General features: G+C 52.4%; 1 protein-coding gene across 1 annotated transcript in view; it reads left to right on the top strand.

The window, feature by feature from the left end:
- The window catches only part of PEX14 (peroxisomal biogenesis factor 14), a 129,799-nt gene that overhangs the window by 44,772 nt on the left and 61,956 nt on the right, over positions 1–23,071 (top strand). The window contains exon 3 of the mRNA XM_045860050.1: positions 7,681–7,765. Coding sequence (XP_045716006.1) covers positions 7,681–7,765 — 85 coding nt within the window. The remainder of the gene's footprint in view (positions 1–7,680; positions 7,766–23,071) is intronic.

Consider the following 23,071-nt stretch of genomic DNA (forward strand, 5'->3'; position numbering starts at 1 on the left):
ACAGCGGTATCATTAGGACAGTCCTGGGGACTGTGTGCTACATAATTTGAGCGTAGGAGTCACCGGCCACCGTCACTGAGTGAGCTCACGGTTCTCCCAGGGAGCCTCTTGGACACTGAGTCATCACATTCCTGTGGAGTGATTCAACCTAACAGCTTGACACCTTCGTTAATTTTACAATACGAAGCCTGGGTGCTCTCTGCTGCTGCTTTAACAGTGCAGGGGAATGAGAGGGCCAGAGAAAATATAAAACCAAGGGCAACTGGAGGGAGAAGTCAAGGAGCTGTTGAAAGACATTGTGTTAAGAAATTGAACTCCTTGCCTTTTCTTGGTACCTCCTGGGGCCGAGCACCCAGCTCTTGCCACAAGTCGCTGGCACGCAAATGCTTTATCCCTGCCCCTGGCACGCCGGCCCCACCGCCGGCTCACAGCCAGCCTGCTTACCTCCTCGGAGGCCGAGGTCACTGCCACCGTGATCCGCGTATAATGGCATTTTCCTCCTCTTTTCAGAATGGAGGCTTTTACAGTTTCTTATCTAAACAGGACTTCAAACAGTTTGCTGCCAGTTGGATTTCAAAGCCAGGGAAAGGCAAATGTCATCCCTTTTTTCTCCCCTCTTTGGGTTGCTGCTTTGTTGGTTGCATCAAGAATTAGAGGGGTTGCTATCCAAATTCAGGTGGGGGTGCATGGGGACAGGGCTATTGAAATTGCTTTACTCTCTCTGTGAAGGGGAAAATGCTTTTCCTTCCCAGCCTTTCCTAAAAAGGAGCTTTGATCTTCTCAGCCCAGAAGCAAGGGTTTTCATTTCCTCGGCGGGGCCAGTGTGAGCCCCGCAGCCCCTCCTGGGGCACGGTGCCGGCCGCTCCCTCCCAGCAGAGCGCTGCCTTCCCGGCTCTGCCGCGCAGCCACACCGGCCGGCCCCCCTGGGGCGCAGGACGGCACCCAGCGTCTCCTCCAGAGTCACCCTGACGTCCCTCACACCACGTCACTCGATGTTAGTACACGCTGGCTTAAATGCTTTCTATTCCCACGTACACTTCTGGAAAAGCTAGTTTAATAAAATAACCAAACAGTGAAATTCTGTCTGACAAGCAGCTCATGCAATATTTTTAACTGGGGCCAAGAAAAATTTAAATGCAGAGACATTTCACTTGGAAAGGCAGTTTTTATACATACGGTGTTGCCATTTTCATAAATGCTTTTACGACACATACCAGCGTGTTTTAAGAGAGACTAGGGTCAATAATGCGTGCTTGGGGATTCCCTAAATACAGATTTACACAATAGACCAGAAAAACACTGCATGCTGTTATGTCAACTCCCCTGCACTTGTCCCAAAGACATATTACTTCTTTAATGTGAAAAACAAAAGGACAGAGGAAAGTAAAACAAAGGAAATTAGGGCCCACAGCTTAATTAGTATGGGGTTGCAACCCAGACCAACAATGGGAAGGACACAATGACAAAAACCAGGAAATTCCAAGTTGAAAGAGAGGCTCTTCCCTTTAACTCCCTGAGTGCTGGGGCTCTGGCCGGCGGGCTCCTGGGGCCGGCGCGGGCGGCCGCCTCAAGTACCGCTCACCGGCGTCCTTCTGGAACTTCCCAGCTTTCGTGGACTTCCACTTTTTCCCCCCTGCCTCGGTGCAAATAAAACACATCTTCGTGGGTGTGCATTGTAGATAACCGGGCTAAAAGCACCTCTTGATTTGGTAACCCTCGGAGAAGGAGAAAGAGAAAAAAAAAAATCCTGTCACTGTCATCTGTTCATTTTTAATGAGCCATTTTAAAAAATTGAAAATAAAAGAGGAAAATGAATAGGTGTTGAACCAGCCCGTGATATGTAAATGCCAACTAGTAATTACCTAAAACCTCAATTTTTATTCTGTTTCATCTTGCAAAACATTTCATTTTCCCTGAGTGAAAACACTTCATTTGGGTTGTGCGACTCGAGCGGCGCGCCGGCCGCCCCGGCTGCACGGCCGCCGCCTCCGGCTAGGGGGCACTTTGGCTCCGCGCTGGGGCTGCCGGCGCGCCGTCCACCTCAAGGTTATTCCCCTCTTGCCATTCCAGTGGTTTCGCGCCGGGCGGCCGGCGGCGCCCCTCCCCCACCCCCGCTCCTCTGGTTTCGGGGAGCCTCGCTCCGCCGCGTCCTTGCGGAGGATCGTATTGAATTTTGGCTGACCGAGGCTGCTTCTGCGTATTAACTTTCCCCTCTCCCCGGCCTGCTGGACCCTCGGCGGCTTCCCCGCGTCGCATTTCACACCCTGCGAGCGGCTCTCCGCCGGTCCAGTCTCCCCTCTTCCCTCTGACGTGGCTGTCGGACACCATGGTCTCCGTTTCCTGTGTACTGCCTCTTCTTTTTCTTTCTTTCTTTCCATCTTGGTGGGTTGGGGCGGCTGTCCTCAATTGAAAGCTCACACCCACTTGCTCGACTGCCACACTTAACGGTGATAATTCCCACACTTCCTTTGCACGCCCATAGATTTTTCTCTCCCTCCGGTTTGGGGTCTGGCACCTTTTGGATGTGTTGGTGGAGCATCTTGGGGTGTGGCCGTGGGGGGGCCCTGCTTTCCAGGGTGGCTGCTCTCCTCGGCCCAACTAGCAAGAGAGCCTGGGGTCGTGCGCCGCAGATCAGAGAGGACGGACACAGAAACCCAGAGTTATGTTGTCCGAGGGCCCTGGCGCCGAGAGCGCTTTGCCGGAATCGCCGGGAACACGGCCTCTTTAGTGAGATCTATGGCTTCATAATTAGCCCGCTGCCGTTTCGCCGTGAGTGCTGGCATCAGCGTTCTGCGGTGTGTTTCTCTGATTAACAGCTGCTTTGCAACTATTTCCTTGTGCCACCGATGACCATATTTGTCAAGGAACTCCTGACAGAGTACTGATTTCTCACTAAAATGCAGCTTTTCCCTTTGAAGAGGTTCTCCTTCTCAGCAATGCCCAGCTTTTATAAAGTCAGTCCCTGTTAAAACTCGTGCGGCCTTGGTTTACGGGCTTGTTAGCAGGGTTCTGGGCGCCCCTCTCCCTCGTGCGCGCGGAGGAGCTGCTCACCGGCGGTCTGAGGTCCTGAGCGGCGCGGGGGTGGCGGCCGCGTCGGACGGGGTTTCGCCTGCACACCGGTCCTTTTCTCTTGCCCTCTAGTTGTGATCCTTCTGGGTCAGAAGGGACTTGGCTTTGGTTTTTAGTGTCATTCATTTTTGAATATTTTTAATATTTAAAAATGGCTAATGAAGGCTCACATTTGAGGCGATAGATGTGCGTGTAGCACGCAGGAGCGCTGGAATTGGTGACATTCCAAGTACGTGTCGCTGGAGACAATGCATCAGGCTTACATGTCAGGCGCAAAGTGCTAAGGCTCCCGCAAACCCCAGGTTCGTTATTAGGCGAGCTCCGCTCTCCCGGCCCCCTCGTGCGGGAAACGAAGTGTGCGCTCTGGGGATGACAGCGAGCAGGTCTCGGCGGGGGAGCGGAGAACGCACAGGAAGCAGCTCTTCCGTGAGGACCGGCAGGAACCTCGATCCTCTCGCTGGGGATTGCTTACCCCGCACAGTGCATTTAACGGCACATAGTTCATCGTAGATGGCCCCTGAGTACACCGTGCTCCATTGATTTATACAGTTACAAATCCTGGTCTCTCAAACACAAATCTCTCTCAGTTGGCCAATCATCTTGGAGGCAAAGGTGTTTCCGACCTGAAGTCCCCTGTTTTCCCCCCAGGTTGCTGACAGTCACTCCAGCGGAGACACTGCAAAGGCAAGAATTTACTCCTCTTTGTACTCCGTTTCCCCTCCAGCTTTAAGTGATAAACAGTGAAAATCGCCAAAATTCTATAAAATTGTGGCGTCGATGGTAGCAGGGTTGTCTCACTTTGCTTTTTGGGAGAGGGAGGTGGATAGGGTCACAGCAATTGGGCGGCGAGAAACTTTGCTTCTGTGTTCCTCGGAGTTCGTCGCCCCCGTTTTTGTGCAGCCGGCTCCCGCTGACCGGAGGTGCACCCATTGCGAGAAGGGAGCCGGCGCCGTGGTGCCCTGGGCGCAACAGCAAGTGGCTGCAGCTGCGCACCAGGTGCTCTGGGCCAGGGTTTTCCCCGGCTTGCTGCGCTCCCACCGCCTGCGCGGTGAAGCTCCACTCTCCGTCTTACACCGTTGACATTGAGGCGGAAGATGTGGCCTGAATTCGTGTGATTTTGTTGGGCGCAAATAGAACCCATGAATGGTCACATTCATCTCCTAATTAGAAAATCAAACGGATGATACAGGGCAGGCTGCAAGCACCCCGTCATTTCCTCCAGCAAAAGCGTGTCGTGCGTGCTGGCCCTCTGCGGAGCACCGAGCCAGCGGGATTGCTTCACCAAGTTCACGGAAAGTGGCCGGCAGCAGGGGAACGCGAGATGCAGACCAAGTGCACGGTCGTGTGTTTACTGTGTTAAGGTCTTTGCATCGAGGGTAAAGATTTCGGGGAAATCTACGCATATGTGTAGGGCTTGGAAAAGTCGAGATTGGACAGGCCCTCGCCCCCTTGCTGCAGTGCCAGTTCCTTGGGCGGAGGGAGGAGAGTAGAAAGTAGCCGGAGAAATTAGTGGCAGGAGGAGAGAGGTTTTCATATGTTCACACTTACGTGGAGCTGCTTAGCTGGGTCTCTTTCTTATTCAACACATTATGTTGAGGCTCTTAGTTTGGATGCTTTATATTTTTGCATCTGGTGTGGTGATATCGATGCTGTTAAATATGTGATTTGCCTGTCGCCTGCATTTTCAGACAAAGATCAAGAGGAGCATAAACAAGCCCCAAATATACTTTATGCAGGTGTTTGGCAGTATCATTTTATATGGCTTGAAATTAGTGAATGGAAACTTTAAAAGAAATTGTTCATATTTTTGCAAGTTTGAAGTGTGCCGGGACTTTGTCAAATTCCCGTTAAAATAAATACATCAATTTCATCTCCCTTCCAAATTCATTTATCTTGCTTTTTTAAAAGGTGTTTTCTACTTTACCTGATGTTTAAATTGGATTCGCTCGTTTATGCTGTTCTTTGCTATATCCCCTACGTTTTTCTTAAATGAATTACTAATGACAGAGCACTCCATCATCCCCTCTCTACAGCCACTTTAAGGAAAGCATGGTGATCTAAACCTTTTAACCTATTAAAGATGATTTTTCCCAATTGAATCAGACCCACCACAGGTGTAATAACTAATCATTTAAACTACACCTGCTATTATGTATTTTTAAGCCATTATGCGTGTTGGATAGATGATAATTCATGTTTATTGCATTGTCCGATGGATCCGTTTTGCCTACACTAGGCTGATTAATGTATTTAAAGAAATAAGAGATGCAATTTTTAAAAAAAAATTGATGGAATGCGCCAAGCACTGCATTGAGTGCACCATTAAACCCATCAGAACTTTGCTCTCTGACCAGAAATGCATATACCAAGGACTGTATTAAAAAAGCAAGGTGAAACCCGTGCGTTTTAGTGGTGGGATCCTGTTTTCTTTCTCTGCCATGGAAAATTTGGCAAGGATGAGGGAACGGTGTATGCTTATGGGGAAATGAGCGGAGCTGTGCTCTTAGCATCCCCTGCTGGGACGCGCTGGGCCCCATTTCCGCCACCGGCACGCCTGCCCCGGCGTGGCGTGGCGTGGCGTGCAGAGCCTGCCGCATGATGTGGGCGCGCTAATTGCCTCGTGTGTCGAGGTGTCTGTATTTTTTCCTCCAGGTGAAGGACAATTATCCCCGAGCCCTCTGAGCTGTGCACATTGGCACTGACCCTGTGGGGCCGGTGACCGTGTGACTAACTAACTGTCCATCCTCTGCACAGGGCACGGGCCCTCTCCCTTTGTTTCCCCCTCCTTCCTCGGCCCGCCGCACGCCCCCCTTCTCCCCTCTCCTGTTCTCTTGCCTCCCCTTCTGCTCCAGCTTCTCTGCCTCCTCCTCTTGCCGGCTCGCTGCCTCCTTCTCCACTTCCTCTCCCTCCTTCTCCCCTTTCTTTTGGCTTTTTTTCTCCTCTTTCTTTCCCCTCTCCCATCTCTTTATTAAAATGTACCCATTTGGGGGGCGTTTGCCTGATTTTTCTCCATTTTGGTGCAACCTGAGGCGATGTGGCTGAGGGCTCAGGCTGGGGCTGAGTATTTAGTTTGGGGGTTCTAGGCTCTCGAGCACCTGTCTTTCCTAGCCCAGAACTGGTTGGTGATCCCTGCAGTTCCTGGTGGTGGCTGATGCGTCGGCAGATCTTAGCCAGTCTCAGGGAATGCCAGGTTTCCTGTCACTCACAGGCCCAAATCTTAAAAACGGGGACCCTGAGGTCACCCCCAGGGTGACTGTGTTAGGCACACTTCCCACGGAAGGTCGGCAGGGGACACCAGAAGGAATTATCCCGGCTTCCTGTCTTCCCTTCTGATTTATCCGCAGCGCTTTTGTTACCAGGGGAGGCTGTCTGATCTCGGGATTGAAGGCATGGAAAAGACGAAGAAAATATTTTAAATTTGTGTTTCCCTTGTAGTCACAGTGCTTTCTGTTTGAGTCTCTGTGTAGCTGCTGCCCTTAGTTTGAAGGGTCTTAGAAAACTTCCTTATATTCAGCCCCTTAGAAAACGTTTTCTCTCACCAGCTTATGAGTGAGCTGCAGGGCCCGTTGACTTGACTCGTAACGTGAGACGTTATTCCTTTGGTTTTGATGGGGTGCGTGACGGCGGTCACTGAGAACGGCCCCTTCCCTACCTGGGGCGGGTTCCCGTGGCGCGAGTGTGCGGCGAGGAGGGCAGGCAGGCAGGCAGCGCGCAGACCCGCTCAGCGCGTGCGGCGTGACGATGAGAAGGTGACGCCCTCACCACTTCTCCCTCCGCCCTCTCCCTGGCTCGTTCACAGATGCAGAGGTTTCCTCACCTGTCATGCCCGGGCAGAGAGACAGTCTGTCAGCCTGTCGGCTTTTAGCCACGACACCCCAAACTTGGTCCTCCGAAGGCTCTGCGGAATCTGTGCGAGAGGGCCCAGCGGGAACGGCGGCCCCGTGGTGGGCTGCTCCGCGCCGGGCCGGGCTCTGCAGAGGCAGCGCGGTCTCTGCCCTTCGGGTGCTTGCCGTGCGCTTGGGGAGGTGGCCGGGAGGTTGGAGGGCGGTGTGATTGTGTCTTCGGTTACTCGGGACACACTGCAGGCATTGAGGGAGTTGAGAGAGCAGAGCAGGGAGGTCAGAGACGGCTTGCTCGTTGAGGGAGGGCTCCGAGGAGTTCGCATGGGCTGTAAAAGGGCTGTGCTGGGGGATGTGTGTGCGTGAAATGTTCAGACAGGTAGAGGCAAGACAGGGAGGCCTTCTAGGAAGAGGGCATAGCATGGGCACACGTGGAAGGGTGACGTGGAAGAGCATGGCCAGGAGAGGGCTGCCTGCCCGGGATGCGGAGAGGCAGCCTGAACAGGGAGGCCCGGAGAAGACTGTTGCAGGTCTCAGCCATGAGGCTGGGGGGGTTCGGTTTGACAGAGTCAGACGCAGGGAGCCAGCGAAGGGAGGGCACCGGCACAGCCTTCTGTTCAGGTGGATGGCAAATGTGAGAAACGACCGGTAGTGAGCGTGACCACAGTGGCGTGTTATTTCTGTGGACGTGGGATAAACTCACAGGATGTTTAACCTTGAAATTCATGCTGTCGAAGTTTATTCTTCTTTCCTGATTTATCTTCCCCACTAGATTGCCACAGCGGTGAAGTTTCTACAGAATTCCCGTGTCCGCCAGAGCCCACTTGCGACCAGGAGAGCGTTCCTGAAGAAGAAAGGTACAGACAGGTTCCCATGGCCATGCACAGCGGCCTCCAGAAAGCGGCCGGGGACGGGGGACGGGGCAGGTAGAAGCCACGGTGCTGGTGAAAGGGTCTCCTCTGACTGTCCCACTGGCGTGGGGTGCGTGTGAGGGGTGCCCCCCCACGGGAACATGGGCTCCCTCCTCTAATGCGGGCAGTCGGGCTCCAGGTGTGAGGCCCGCAGCGCAGCCTAGGACGGGTGGGCACGAGCAGCGTGCAGCAGCAGCAGAGGCTCATGGGATAAGACTTGTGCTTTCTGCTCCTTTCTTCTGATAACGACCCTGACTGCTACATGGCTGGCTGTAGGTCAGCTGCCTCAGTAGAGCATGAGGAAGAAAGAAATGAAGGAAAAGGGAAATGAGATGACTAAACAAGGTCAGGTGAAGGTCAAGCCTGGGGTCAGTCTGATTCACGGATTGAAGTGGTAAATAACGGGTTTTATGGTGTTTCTGTAGGCACGGATTAAATGGATCTTGACAAATTTAGTATGTCTGAAACAGAATCTATTCCAGCTCTGCTGAAATTGAGGATATTTTTCTTTTTGTAAAAAATAAACAAAGAAAAGAAACCCATTTTTTTTTTCTGGAAAGCTCATATGCCAAGAGGGAAGAAAGAGTTTTCTTTCTCCCCAAAACAGAACTCTCTTTCCTTTGAGAGCTGGAATGCCAACCTCAAAATTCTGGGCTTTGAGCTCTAAGTCATTTGCGGCTGGACAAGCAGAGGGAGGCGTGCCCCAGGTTTGCTCCCGCTGTCCCACGGAGGTGACCCTGCAGCACCGGGTTCCAGGCTGTGCTCGCAGTCTCGGTGGAACGAGCCCAGGCCTCTCCTCTGCGGGCAGCTCCTCGGGCGGGTCCCTGGGACTGAGCCGGGGAGGGTGCTGTGCGGGTGCTGGTGGCATCCTGCTCGCCCCCGTCAGCAGGAGATTATTAAAATTTGGAGTGTGTGGGCTGGCCTCTCCACTCCGCAACCATCATGCCATAAAAGAGTTTTTCCTTGAAATATGTGTACCTATGGGGAGTAATTAATCATAAAAGCTTGGGGATTTCAGCTCTCTCATCAAAGCATCGAGGCTGGGGAAAGCTGAGCCTAAAAGCTGTGTTGATTACCCGGGGTAACCTGAGACAAAATCTATGGTTGCCGAGAGATCCTTCGCCCCGTACATTGTGCAATATTATAACTGCCTGATCTTCTCTTCCACTGACAATGACCAGTTATTCCTCATTTTCTCTCAAACGCAGCTGGGTTAGAATTTCATTTGCAGAAGGTATTTAGAGCAATTTAGAGACAAATGTCTCTGGTGTTTGCCCGGCACTTCCCCACCGCAGGCTTTGCTGAGCAGTTTTAGTATCAGGAGCTCCATCTAATCTGTTTAATTTTAATAAATCCCTGACTGGGAGAGAGAGAGAGAAAAGAGAGAGAGAGAGAAACTCTGGACCAAATAATGCTTCTTTGGAGTTAGTTGGCTAATAATTACTGAAGAGAGGAAACTGTTTGTGCAATTGTTATTTGTTGCCCCTTTTTAAAGGAAACACAGCTGACGGATTAAGTTTCTGCAGCGCGAGTGCTTGCCCTGCGCCACACCCAGTTTGGGGACAGGCCCCTGCCCTCCCAGCGCTTCAGTTCTCCCGGGGAAGGCAGACGGGGAAAGGACAGGACAGCGGGGCGGTGTCGGGGGAGTGCTCCGGCAGTGGGGGAGGGCCGTGGTGCTGGCTGGGGGTGTCGAGGACAGCACCTCCTGGCCAGGCGGCTAGCGCGTGCGCCTCACCCGGAGGGCGGCCTGTGGGCGAAGACCCGAAGGAGACGAGTGTTTGTTGACAGAGTGGGCTTAGTCCCTTCTTGGCCGCGCACGTGGGTTGGCGCTGCTAGAATCCCAGGCAGCGAGGACCTTGCGAGGCGTCCTGCCCTTCTTCCTCGGGAGCTTACCCGTGTTGAGACCCGGAGTCGCTGGACTGAGTCACCCATCCCCCTTCTCAAAAAACGCTCCCCTGGTCAGAGATTCTTGTTTCTGAGGCGAATCCCAGTAGGGCCGGCTCTGGCGGACCTTCTCTGGGCAGAGAGTCCTAAGGTTTGATTGGCGCCCGGGAAGAGGAGCCCCTGCGTGGATCTGACCCTCGCTTGTGTATTTCCGTTTGTCCCCGGGGTCAGGCGGATGTGGTCCGCGTAGCTTGGCGCCGTCGCTGGCGAGGTGAGGGGGGAGGCGCCTTTGCAGAGGAGCACGCATGTCCCCTGTCCCTAACAGAAGCTGGGGAGGCAAGAGGCTTGTCTTCGCGGTGGAGAGGGTGCCCTGGGCGGGGACCAGGGCGCGGGTGCCCGGACTGGACCGTGGGTGTCCCCCCGCCCCCCAAGGGCTCAGCGCAGCGGTGGGCGGGGCGCGCTCGCCGCTGCTGTAGCCTTGGCTTTTCCCAGCAAATGTCCCTTCGGGGGATTGCAGTGGAGCACTGCCTTGAATTATAATCTTGACTTTCTTTTTTTTAATAAACATCTCTTTCCTGAAAAGGCAAATCCAATTTTGTTTTTCTTTTAATATTATTTAATATTTAATATAGAAATTGAGGTCCCTGTAGTGCATGTCAGTTCAGTGGAAAATGAGGGTAACTTGAGGCGCATCAGCTGAGTTTGTTTTATTGGGAAGCCGCAGCGCAGCCGGGAGCGGGGCTGGGCTCCGCCTCTGCCGCTGACAGGTGGGGGGCGTGCGCTCTGGTTGTGGGGGCGGGGAGGCCGGGGGCGGCAGTGGGGAGTGACACGGGGACAGAGGGACGTTGGTTTGCAGAGGTCTTTTGCGTTTGCGGTTTTTTAAGTTTTATTTTTGTTTTTCAGAGATCTCTTTTGGATGCTTTAAAGTCTGAATATGGAGTCATTAATGAGAAACATGAAGTTATTAGAATCATTTATCATTTTCTTTGAAGTGTGTGCTGCCATTTTGTGTAATTTACAACATTTCTTTTATTGGGATTTTTTTTTGGGGGGGAGAAGGGAACAGCAACCGCTCACCTTCGGAAGACTAGAATCGATGTTTGTGTCCCCCCCGCCACCCCCCGCCACCCGACTCCGCAGATGGCACATCAGCGGCGGAGGTGGCCGGTCGTGAGGGGCGCGGCCGTGCGTGGGGGTCAGGCCCGCGCAGAACCGGTCTCTGTGTTGGCGGCACTCCCTGCGGGGCGGGGGGGCGTCATCTCTGGGCCCGAAGCAGGCTGCACTCCAGGCAGCTCGAGGAGCTTGCAGGCAGCAGTCGAATCGGCCCGGAAAGTCAGAGGCTTGGTCATTGTTGTCAGGAGGCTTGTGTTGATCTGACACGCTGTCCAACCACAAAATGCAGGAGGCAGTCCGCTTCCAAACATGCTTGGCAGGCTGCGTGCGAGGTGGGGAGACAGCGTGCCTGTTCCGGGGGCCCGCGGGGGTGGGCGAGGCGGGAGGCACACAGAGTTGCCTGTCAGCTCACTCGGGCAGGCCTGCCGCGAAGCGGGCTTCCGGGGAAGGGACGGGCACCGCCGGCTCTTCCCTCTCGCCCGGCGCAGCGTCTCGCCCCGCGCAGCGTCTCTCGCCCGGCGCAGCGGGCCCCGGGTGGCGGCGGCGGCAGCGGCGGCCCACACTTCCGCCCACTGTGCCCTCCGAAGTGTGCAAGTTGAGGGCTGCGTGCTCCCTCGTCTGGGAGACAGTGCGGGGTGGGGAGCACAACGAAGCAAAGACGACACGCCGCCGGACTTTCTCATTCTGAAAGGCGAAACAAGATCTCATCCCTCTGCTGTTCCTGGAAGCGGAACCCCCAGCAGCAGAACCGCCTCCTTGCTGGAAGTGAACTTGAGGAAGAAACCCGATGGTCTCCACCTGGGGGGCGGGGGAGACGTGCAGGGCTTCTCTCGCCGGAGTATTTTCAGGGGGAGTAAATTCTTACACAGATTTCAATTTAACTCTCTTTTATTACTTTTCTTTTTTATCATTTACGTCCATTTCATGAGGTAGTTTGCATGTCCTTGAATGGAATCTCGTTACCATGAAAGCTTCTTTAGCATTGATTTCATAACAGTCTTAATTTAATAGCGCCGTCATTACTGAGAAGCTCCGGGAGTGGGGCCCCGGCTTTCCAGGTCACTGACCTTTTAATTACAAACCTTGTTCTGATGGCCAGGTTATCGACTGGACAGCTCCCAGCTTGTGCCCCCAGGACGAAAACGAAAATAACTGCATTTCCTCCCCCATCCCCAGGAAAAAAATTGTAACCTCATGTGTTTCTAAAATTAATTTTCTCCTTCAGCAATTAATTTTTTAATGTGTCTTAGAGAAACCAGAAGTCTTGTTATAACACTGTTTTTTCTAGAGCTGGGGTCCGGCGGACAGCGCGGAGGGGGCAGGGAGAGGGACGGGGACCGTGCCAGCTACCACCCTGCGCCGGATCGCGGCCCCCTCCCTTGTCCTTGGACGCCCCCGCGGCTGAGCTGGAAGGAACAGCACCGGCCCTGCGAGGGGCGGCCGGGCCGTCTGATGCTCTGTTAACGAGACCTGGATCGCGGCATCAAGACTTAAATTCCTTCCCACGCTGCTGGAGTAATTGAGCCTTTTTATCACGGACGTTTTAAAAAGATGTTCTCGTTCTGAGAAGAGACAAGGCTGGGTGATTTTCCTTGTTGTGTCTTACTTCTCTGCTAGTCTCCAGTGACTGGAGGCAACAGGCGCCCTCCACGAGGACTTCTGTGCGGCCGAGAGCTTGAGCCCAATACGCTGCACTCTCCTGCTGACCAGGAGGAAGGGGAAAACAAGGGGAGGACAGCGGCCCATCAGTAGGGTAACCACTGGTTCCGGTTTGCCCAGGACTGTCCCTGTTTTGACACGGGAATTCTTATGTCCTGGGCAGCCCCTCAGGCCCGGGCAGACAGGTCACCCCCACAGGAGAGGCCTCACTTAGCGGTGAGAGCTACCGGAGAGACAAAATGGGCCTGTTTTTGGAAGCCGGAGGAAGAAGTCCAGTAGCCATCAGTCCCGAGAGCCCAGCGTGCAGCTGAGCGGCATCTTCCTCTCACCCGCGTTGCCTGCTGCCGCTCCCCCGGCCCCGCCCTGTGGGGGTCCTGTGCAGAGCGCCTCCGGAGGCGGGAGGCCGTGCCCTGCAGGTGAGTGGGGAGCCGCTGGTGCCGTGCAGACAGGGCTGCGTGTGGCAGCCACGTGCGTGTTCCGGAGATGATTGAGCATCTCCATCCATCTGTTGTGAGCGGACCGTCTTCCTTCCCTGCCAGTCTCGCATCTGCATATCCGTCACCTGCTGTTCTGGACCAGCCCATTCATCACACTGACTCGTGTTCCCCCCATCAATTTTCCTGCTCCCCTTGTTATCCAGACTCGTCTTGAACTCCACAGATTTTTCTCAGCATCCAGGATGAGAGCTGTAGCAGCTAGCCCCGCTGAATGCTGGGGGAAACAGGGGCGCCGTGGCTTCCCCATTCAGAGGGGGCGCTGATAACACTTGCCCCCAAAGCAGGCTGAGTCAAGTAGGTTCCTACACTTCGCCTCACGGTGGGGGTGAGGGGAGATGGCGGCACAGCTTGAGGGGGAAATAACAAGGCTCTCTGGAATTACTCAGTTGCTTTGAGATTTTCCCCTGAAAATGAAGAATGAGTCTTCTTTAACTTGTACCTGCAGCAATATTACAAAGAAAAGCAAAGTGACATTGTCGTGTACAGTATCACCTCTTATCTGTGGTGGATACATTTCAAGGCCCCCACTGGATGCCTGAAACTTTGGATAGTACAGGACCTTATATATGAGGGGGGACCCAAAACAAACTGGAATCATCTTCTGGAGGGCAGACCCCTTGTAGGACAGGCTTCCTCCATTAGGGGAGTGGTCTAGGAACCCATCTGTACCAGTGCGCCAGCTGGCGTTGTTGTGAGAGGCTGCGTTTGTCTTCAATGGATTTTTTTTTTAAAACTGTTTCAACGCATTTGCCCGTTTCATGATGGGTGTTTATGAGTGCACCTGCCCACACCGTGCTGAGTGTTGAGCAGTTTTTGACCCAAAACGACATGACTCTGGTGCCTCCCTGTTCACTTTGTCTCACCCCAGGCAACTTGTTTTTTGTTTCCCCAGATGAAACAAGTCCTCAAAGGGAAACATTTTGCCTACATAGAAGAGGTGAAACAAACAAAGGCAGAGGCACTAAAGGGCATTAAAATGGGCAAGTTCAGACACTGTCTTGAGCAGGAGAAACATCTCGATGGGTGAATTGCAGCCAATGGAGAGTATGTTGAAGGTAGCTGAAGTTGAAACATTTAAGAATAAGTACACAATATTTCATAAATAAATTCTATTTTGGGGGGAGTCCCCCCTCGTATAGTATGTTTTTCCTGCACAGACACACCTTTTTATCACAGGGAGCACTTCACGGCTTCCCCCTGGTGTGTCCGAGGTGCCCGCCGCACTGTTCCCGTGCCTGTGCCACCAGGTGTGGTAGGGGCCGCTGGAACCCCAGCCCGGGGACCCCAAGACCGGTGGGCCAACGGTGAGAGGGCTCCTCGGGGGCTGAGGGGCAAGCATGAACAGCGCAGCACCGTGGGCGGGAGGGTGGCCATGTCCGGGGCCGGCTGCAGTGGGCAGGCTCCGGAGCTCACCTTGCTACTCGGACGGGTGTGTAATTCAAAACTTACGAAGTGTTTATTTCTGGAATTTTCTATTTGATATTTTTGGACTGTGGTTAATTGAAACCGTAGAAATCAAAACTGTGGATGTGGTAGGGGACTACTGTATAAAAGTTTTCTTTTTGCCCTGGCTGGTATAGCTCAGTGGATTGAGCGCGGGCTGCGAACCAAAGCATCGCAGGTTCGATTCCCAGTCAGAGCACATGCCTGGGTTGCAGGCCACGGCCCCAGTGGGGGCCATGTAAGAGGCAACCACACATTGATTCTCTCTTTCTCCCTCCCTTCCCCTCTCTAAAAATAAATAAAAATATCTAAAAAAAAGTTTTCTTTTTAAATTTTTTGAAAAAGTAAGGAGATATATACAAGGCTTCAAAAATTCAAAATGGTAAAGAAGGATATACAGTGAAAAATAAGTTTTCCTCCTCTCTCTTGTTCCCGTTCCTCCTCCCATTCTTTCTTCCCCCTGGACAGTGCTATTACCACCAAAGAGAATGCATCCATATGAAAGCATGTTAATATTTGTTACTCCCCCCTGGAAACACTTTTTTTTTTTTTTTAGATTTTATTTATTTATTTTTAGAGAGGGAAGGGAGGGAGATAGAGAGAGAGAGAGGAACATCAATGTGCAGTTGCTGGGGGCCGTGGCCTGCAACCCAGGCATGTGCCCTGTCTGGGAATCGAACCTGGGACACTTTGGTTCCCAGCCTGCGCTCAATCCACTGAGCTACGCCAGCCAGGGGAAACACTTTTTAGACACAGTAGATTTTACACTTTACCTTCACTCTTCACATTGTATCTTGGCAGTCATTCTGTCTGCATCAGTGCATGCAGGGTTGCTTCGTTCTTGTCAAAGTGGCTGCATAGTATTCCATTGTACGCATGTACGTCTCATAAATTTTATTTGATCCTCACCGGAGGAGATGCTCACTGATTTGAGAGAGAGAGAGAGAGAGAGAGAGAGAAACACTGATGTGAGATAAAACATCGATCAGTTGCCTCACACGTGCCCCAAATAGGTATCGAACCCGCAACCTAGATATGTGCCCCGATCCAGGATCGAACCGGCAACCTTTCGGTGTATGGGGCGGTGCTCAGCCCACGGAGCCACCTGGCCAGGACTCATGCTTCTGTCTGACCAGCCCCGAACGAGTGAGCGCAGGCTGGTTCTTGTGGCCTGCACCGTCACGCAATGCCGCAGTGAGGGTGCTCGTGTGGGCGCTGTGGGGCACGTGTCGCTTCGGCGCTGTGCTAACATGAAGGTTTTTGTACACAGCGAGGCGGCTAGAGTATATTTTTCTTGCTTAAAATTTCATGAGGTATATTCCCTCAAAGAGAATGTAAAACTCTTCTAATGTAAACATGACAATAGGTAGAAAGAAATTAATAAGATAAAAAGACAACACTGCAAATTATTAACATCACAGATTTGGATTCTGAGAGGACATTCTGGTCATCAGTTACACAAAAAATGTGTTCTTTCTAAAAGAATCCTTTTAGTCTGTTTTTTGCAGGACAGGGGCTTATAAATTTAATTTTTGATTCAAAACAAAGAAGTGGAAAGCTTCAGAAACTTGAAGGTTATCTTTTTTCAGATGAAGCTGAGTTTTCTTTCGTCGTCGTTGGACGTTCGATGGGTCCTAGGCCACTGGGCAGGCGGTCAGTCTGTATTTAGTGCCTGCCTTGTGCAGAGAGCATCCTCACGCCAGGCGCTCGTGAAAGGAGCAGGAAGTGCCCGTCGTTTGGGAGAGGCCCGTCGGAAGGAGGCGGGACTGAGTGCCTAGCGGCCAGGTGCGGGCCTGCCCCTGCAGTGGAGCGCTGTCCCAGTCGGCAGTCAGCACGGTCAGGCGGGGGAGAGGCCAGAGTCTGAAGCTCGCTAGACCGTGAGCTCCTCAAGGGCAGCGACCACGCCTCGTGCTTCCAGCATCCTTGGTGCCCGCTCGGCCAGCCTCAGCCGGAGACTGATGAAGGGGGTGTGGGTGAGCGGGTGCCTGGAATTGGGGGGTGCCGGGAACAGCTTCCAGAAGGAGCTTGGCTGTCCTTGTCGACGATTTATGGGTGCGTTCAGCTCCAGCGTGCGCGTCAAGCAGTGTCAGGATTGCTCGCCTCTGCCTTTACCAGCTAGAGTACAGTGTTTACGGGCAGTCCTTTCTGTCTGTGGTCTGTAGGACCCAGTGAAGGCGCTCTTTCCCAAAGCTGCCTGCATCAGCAGAGCTCGGTGTTGACGGAGACCTTGAGGGCGGCAGTGGGCGTAGCTGGTCAGAGAAGAGTGGGAAGGGCAGTGCTAGCGTGGGAGGCTCCCGCACAGGCACACGCGCAGGTCCCCGCGCTGGCCCTGGGGTCTGCGCGCCCGGAGGTGGTTGAGGTCGGTGAGCCCGGCTGTGGGGGGAGGAGCCAGCGTCAGGACTCAACACTATCCCTGTCAGTCGAGGTGCTTTTTAAACCAGTCAGTACTGCGAAAACTCTGCCTGAGGAAGTTTACTCTGGCCGTGTACTTAACCTTAACTGGCTTGGCAATAATGCAGCTTCAGGGAAGGCCCTGCCGCGTCCACTGTCAGGTGTGGAGGATCTGAACGGGGACAGTGGCAGTGGAACTGGAAGTAGAAACGACATCCATTTATGTAGAGACTTTTATGGTTTATGAAACATACTTGGGTAAAGTTTTCTGCACTATCATCTTTGCCGTAGTCAGGTTATGAAATACGTGTCGAATGAATACGCGATTTAATGAACCTCCTGTTTCGCAGACGAGGAAACAGGCTCAGGAGGGTTAAGTAGTGCCCGTAAACGGCAGAATCAGCACTAGGGCCCAGTCTTCGGACCGGAGTCCTCTGGACTGTGTCACAGACTTCTGCGAAGGAGGGGGGAACCCCGGACGTTGCGGAGAGAAGGGCAAGGCGTGCTCAGTGGTAGACCGGATGCGGAGGGAGGGAGGCCCGGCTGATGATGGCTCTCGGGCTGTTTCCCCGAGGTCCGCAGCTTTATTGAGGTGTTCGTGTAATCGGCGCACAGTAAACTGTGCGTATTTATTTGTACAAAGTAGAAAATTTTGTGAATTTTTAAAAATACCCAGGACAGCATCACTGCAAGCAAGAGGATGAACTCGCCGACTGCCCCGAAGTGTGTGCTCCTACCCATGGGATCCCCTCCTCCTGCCCCCGCCCAGCGCACCCCAGGGCCCAGACGAGCACTGGCCCGCGTGCTTTTGCTCTGGATTAGTTTGCACTTTCTAGAATTTTACGTAAAGGGAATTGTACAGTGTGCGTTCTTTTTTGTTCTGGTGTTTTTCACTCGGCATAATTATTTTGAGATTCATGCACATTGTTACATGTATCAGTGGTTCCTTCCTTTTTATTGCTGCACAGTATTCCATTATTTGGGTACCGTAGTTATTTCCCCGTTCGCCTGCGAGAGACATCTCAGTTGTTTCCAGTGTTCAGCTATTGAAAATAAAGCTACTCTGAATATTTGTGAATACATCTTTGTAGGGACGTGTAATTCCTGTCCTCTCGGGCAGAGACAGGGGGTGCGGTGTCTGGGTCATGTGGTCGGTGCCTGTGGAACCCCATTTGAGAGTGGGCGTCCTCTTTGATGTTCTCCACGGTGGTGTGGGTGTGGGCCGGGGTGCGGAGCCTGGAGAACATTGTTTCCAGTAGTAAGACCATGTGGCTTCAGAAGTGTTCCTAAGAGTGACTGAACGACTGGCTGTATTTGGAATACTTCGGCTCAGGGGGGAATAGCACGTCCGCTGCCTGGGTTCAGATCCCGCTTTCCCCTTACCACCTGTGTGACTCTTGGTAAAACCTCACTGTGCCCCGGGTTCTTTATCCGTGAAACAGGCTTAGTAGTAGTCCTGACTGCAGAAGGTTCTTGTAAGGATTACATGAAAATAAGGTGACAGGCTCATGGCAGAGCGCCTGGCGCTAAAACAAGGGCTTCATTGACAGTGACGGCAACCACAGTGCATTTCTCCTCTGAAGGTATGTTCTCGTGGGCTTTACTCAGTTTGCTGTAGTGTTGTGTTGCAAAGATAACACTTGTTGGTCAGAAGTTCACGCAACAGGAGTCTCATAAGAGTTCCAGGAAGAGAGGGATTTAATACGGGCAGGTAGGAGCTCACTCACGGTTGCGAGTAAGTGTGACCTGCTCGCGGGCAGCACCGCAGGAATGGCTCCAGGACACTGAACGAGGAACTTCCCTGGAACGGCCACCTCTCTCTACCCCGTCTGGGAAAGGGGGGGTCAGGAGGCTCTCCCCAGAACTGCTGAGTTCAAGAGCACACCCTTGTGGCTGGGATCCCGGGGTCCGGGAGTCACCGCTGCTACCGCCGCAGTGCGTTCTGTCGTGGGAAAGAACAGGGACAGGACGTGGGGATGGGACCTTGGCTGCTCCCTCCGTAGGGAGCCGGAGGCTGGAGGTTGTGTACTGTGATGGGAGACCGAGGTGTTTTCCTCTCGCTTGCAGGTCTGCTGATGTTTGCAGTCAGCGGCTCCAGGTCTCCTGCCTCCTTCCACTTTCCACATCCCCTTTGAGTGCACCAAATTCCACCCAGAGCTCCAGCTGCCAGGGGGTCTGGGAAGGGCAGCTTTTAGCGCTCCCGCCTCTCGAACACAGGAGGGCACGCTGGAAGGAGGTGGGGATGGTGCTGAGCGCCAGCAGGGGGACTGCCCCCAAACAGGGGACGGGTCCATTTATATCACGAGCCTCTTTCTTACTGAAGGCTTAACTGGGGAACTTTCGAGCCTTTCTTAAATAAACAGCCCACAAGCTGAGGGGAGCGTTCATTTTGCTCCAAAGCATGCTAATAAGAAAAAATGTCAGCCGAAAGAGAGATCGTGTTTTCAGTCTGTAAGCAGGTGGCCATGGCTTATTTGTAAATCGAAAGTATTTCATTCAACACAGAGCAAATTGTGTGTGTACATATGAGGGAGGGAGACTTTCTTAGTCTACTGTTTTTGCTGTTTTTGAGAAGAGCTGGGCCTTCAATTGCTAACAAAAGCTGCAGTGATGTATCCCCGGTTTGTCCACGAGATAAATACTGATGTGTTCTCTATCGCCAGGGGCTTTCTGAGATGATTTTAAGAGGAACTGTCACTCCTCTCTGGCCTCACTTAGGCCTGGGAGCGCTTTGAAGGAGATTCACCTGTGAAGGGCGGGCAGGAGATTTTCACCGCAGGACCTGCACGTGTGTGGGTTTATCGGAACTGTCGGGAAATGTGGGAGTAGGGACTTCTGAAACTTAACATACGGTACAGCATACGGCAGGCTCTACTGAACAATATTTTCTGTTGATTGGACTATAATTAGAAAGACTTTAAAATACTGGATAATATTCATTTACCAATCCATTGTCACATTAACATTCTTTGAGCCTATGCCTTGTAAAAATGAATTTATCTGCTGCTACTGTGTGTGTGTGTATTGGAGTATCTATATTTACAAAGCATACGTTAGTGTGCTTTTTTATCTTAAATGTACTTTGCACTGTAGGCTTGCGAGGTCGGTCAGTCACCAGCTTTACCCCTTTTGTACTTTTTGAGGTAAGTAGAGGCAACTCACTGTATGTCCTCTGTGGGTAGGGTGACGGGGTATGCAGGCTTATAGGTAAGCTGTGCGGAGCGTGGGGCAGCACTACTAATTTCTCCCTTTCCAACTTGAAGCGGACCTGTGTTTGGTTTCTGCAGCATTCTGGTAGCAGCTAATCTTCTCGGATCTCACCCCTTTCATCAGGCAGAAGACTGGGGGGTGCTGCAGTCTCTTACCGTTAATCACTCTTTTTAGTTTCAAAGCCCTTTCAAGTGATCTTTCTGTAATTAGACTGTTGGGTGGATTGTCTGTAGTAAGTGATATGGTGGTCTTTAGATTCTGTGTAGATTTTCCGTTTGTCAGAGGATTGCAAAGGCTTCCTTCGTAGAGTTAAGCTTACCTATCATGGCATTTCAGGGGGAAAACCATGACTCTGTGATAAATTAAATATCACAACCACAGAAATGTCACCTTTTCAGCGAGGCCTGAAGCGCACAGGAGTGGGACTCTCTCGCACTTCGTTCTTCACATGGAGCTGGGTCTGGACCCTCAGCCGACGAGAGGAGCGTGTTTCCCCTGACGGTGGCAAACCTGTGCAGCCGGGGGGCAGAGCCGTGCCCTCTCGTGCTTTGTGAGTCACAGACAGAATTGTCGATTAAATTATTCTAATTGCAGAACTGGGGGTCTTGGCCCAAAGTACACAGGTTGAGTTTGAAGAGGAGGCAGTTAGAAAAATCGGTTTAACTTACAAACGGAGCTAATTTGTACAGAGTGTAATTGGAAGAGAATAAATACAGAGTTTCGTGATGACCTTTTTGTGAGTCCATTTCTGATATTTACTTACTTTTTTTTTCAAGGACTCTCCTTTAAGCAGTCCTGAAAAGAGGAGATGAGGTACTGAGTTAGAAATGATAGAAAATAGTACTGTTGTTTGGAAGACCTTAATACTTGGTTTTGAAAGATTTTTACTATTCATTCATCAAGTCCTAAGTATTAATTGCGTGCACGTTGTGTACAAGGCACTGTGGTGGCCCTGGGTCTGGGAGTACATACAGTGGTAACTAAGGCAGACAGCATTTTGGAGTGGATGCAGACTCCCCCAGAAACGTGAAATGTGCAGAACTATTACAGTTAAGCAAAGTGCTCTGACGGAGCATACAGGGAGGGCAGGGGGGCTGGAGGATGGGGGCCGGAGGGTGGGGAGGGTCGCTGAAGCCAGGATGTGAAGAACAGGAGTGGCGGCGGAGGGACCGCCAGCCGAGACGCTCGGAGGCAGGGGAGGAGCTGGACTCGGTCCAGGATCCCATGCTGGGACCGTAGTTGTCAGTGAAAATGAGAGTGACATCGTACCGGCTTCCATCTGGAGACACCATTGAAAAGAAAAGTTCTACTGGGTTTTATATCCCCTGATTTAGAGTTTTTCTATCACCAGTGGCCGAGTTCAGCTCTGTTCACCGAGCCCTCCTTGCCTGCTGTCCGCTCAGTGCTGTGCTAAGTGTGGTGGGGGGGGCGCAGATGTCCATGCCCCCCGAGAACCTGGCGATGATACAGTGGAAACTACAGGGATACAGTTACTGCATTTTATAAGCAGGGCCGAGATGATTCGATACAGGCATAATAACCACTGGCACATGTATTTTGCTTTATAGTTTAAAAGCAGTCTACATACATTTGCTTAATCTTCATGGTGACCCAAGTTATTTCCTCAAAAAATGTGCGTGTGAGCGTGGAGAATTGCGGCAGTCCACTGCAGTCGAGGACCAGGTCCCTGTCATCGCTGAGTTGCTGAATTTCAACACGCAGCCTGCTCCCCTGGGCCAGGGCCCTGTCCTTGGAGAAGCGCGTGTTAGAAACCAAGTGTGGAATGACTGTGCAGGGTGTTTCCCCCAGGCCTTTCCACGTGCACTTCTGAAAATCTGCGTTTTGTTTAGTTCTGGAGGTTTTCTAGCTGCCTTCCGTGAGCGCTGGAGCCCAGCGAGGCTGTTCCCAGGCCGGGGAGGAGGAAGGTGTGGACGCGCCCAGGGCGGCTCTGCTGGGAAACGCTGTCGACTTTGTTGCTCTGCGCGGAGGGTTTTATCAGGACGAGAAAGGGTAAACAGGGTGATCTGTGCTCCGGTGGAGAGGTCGAATGGTTACATTACACAGTCTTCTAGAGCGTCTTGCAGCAAATACATGGGTTATATTAAAAATTGCAATCATATCATTTTTTATAGTAAATTGCTGACCTTATGCAGTAGAATCAGCTTTATTGAATTTCGCCAAAAATGCGTTTATAATTCTGCCATACACACATGATATTCATGTCCTTGCTGTCCATGTGGAAACGTCCCTTTTTATGATGTTAAACAAATTAAATAGACTTTCTCCCGAGCTGCAGTGCTTCACCTTTAAGATCCACTCCCAGGAGTCGAACCTCCACGGAGCAGAGCGCAACCCCATCGGCCGAGGCTCCATCGCGTGGAGCGCGGGGTCCGGCGCGGCGGGAAGCATGCCGGGCCCCGAAGACCGGCTCTGGGATTATTTCACGGGGCTCCAGGGCTCGGCGTGCGGCGCGTACTGCCCAACGCGGCCTTGCCGTCATCGCCGCTTGTTCCGAGGCCGCGGCGGGCGTTTGTGTAAAAGGGTTTCAGAGGGAACCAAGAGCACAGGTAGTTCTCAGCTGTTCGCTCGCGAACACTCACCACCGAAGTTTTAACTCAGACTCGTTTTCCTTTGGTCTTTCGCAGCTCTGCTCCCTTTCCATCCCACGCAGAATCAGGGATGCAGAATAAGTTCAGTGTTTGACAAAAACACAATCAGGAGGTTACATGCATATTTAAGTGAAACACATAAGTTTTCAAGTTTCCTGCATTTTGGAGTCATTTGCCTCTGAGTGTGTGGCCCCTTTTCGTGCAGGTCTGTGTTCTGTGTACCTGCACACGTGTCTGTGCAGACTGCTGGTTCCCAGAGGCAGCAGGGCACGGTGGAAAGCCGCCTGTCCATCCGTCCGTCTGTCCGCTGATCGCTTATTAATCCTGTTTCCCCCACGTCCCAGTGTTTGTGCCGAGCACTGACAGCACAGAGGTGAGATCTGATGGCAGTGACCCAGCGGGAGTTGCACTCTGGCAGACTGGGCAGCGGTGCTGGCAGGGGCAGG

The sequence above is a fragment of the Phyllostomus hastatus genome, unplaced genomic scaffold (genome assembly GCF_019186645.2).
Source record: "Phyllostomus hastatus isolate PE091 unplaced genomic scaffold, TTU_PhHast_1.1 phas_scaffold_182, whole genome shotgun sequence".
Taxonomy (NCBI): domain Eukaryota; kingdom Metazoa; phylum Chordata; class Mammalia; order Chiroptera; family Phyllostomidae; genus Phyllostomus; species Phyllostomus hastatus.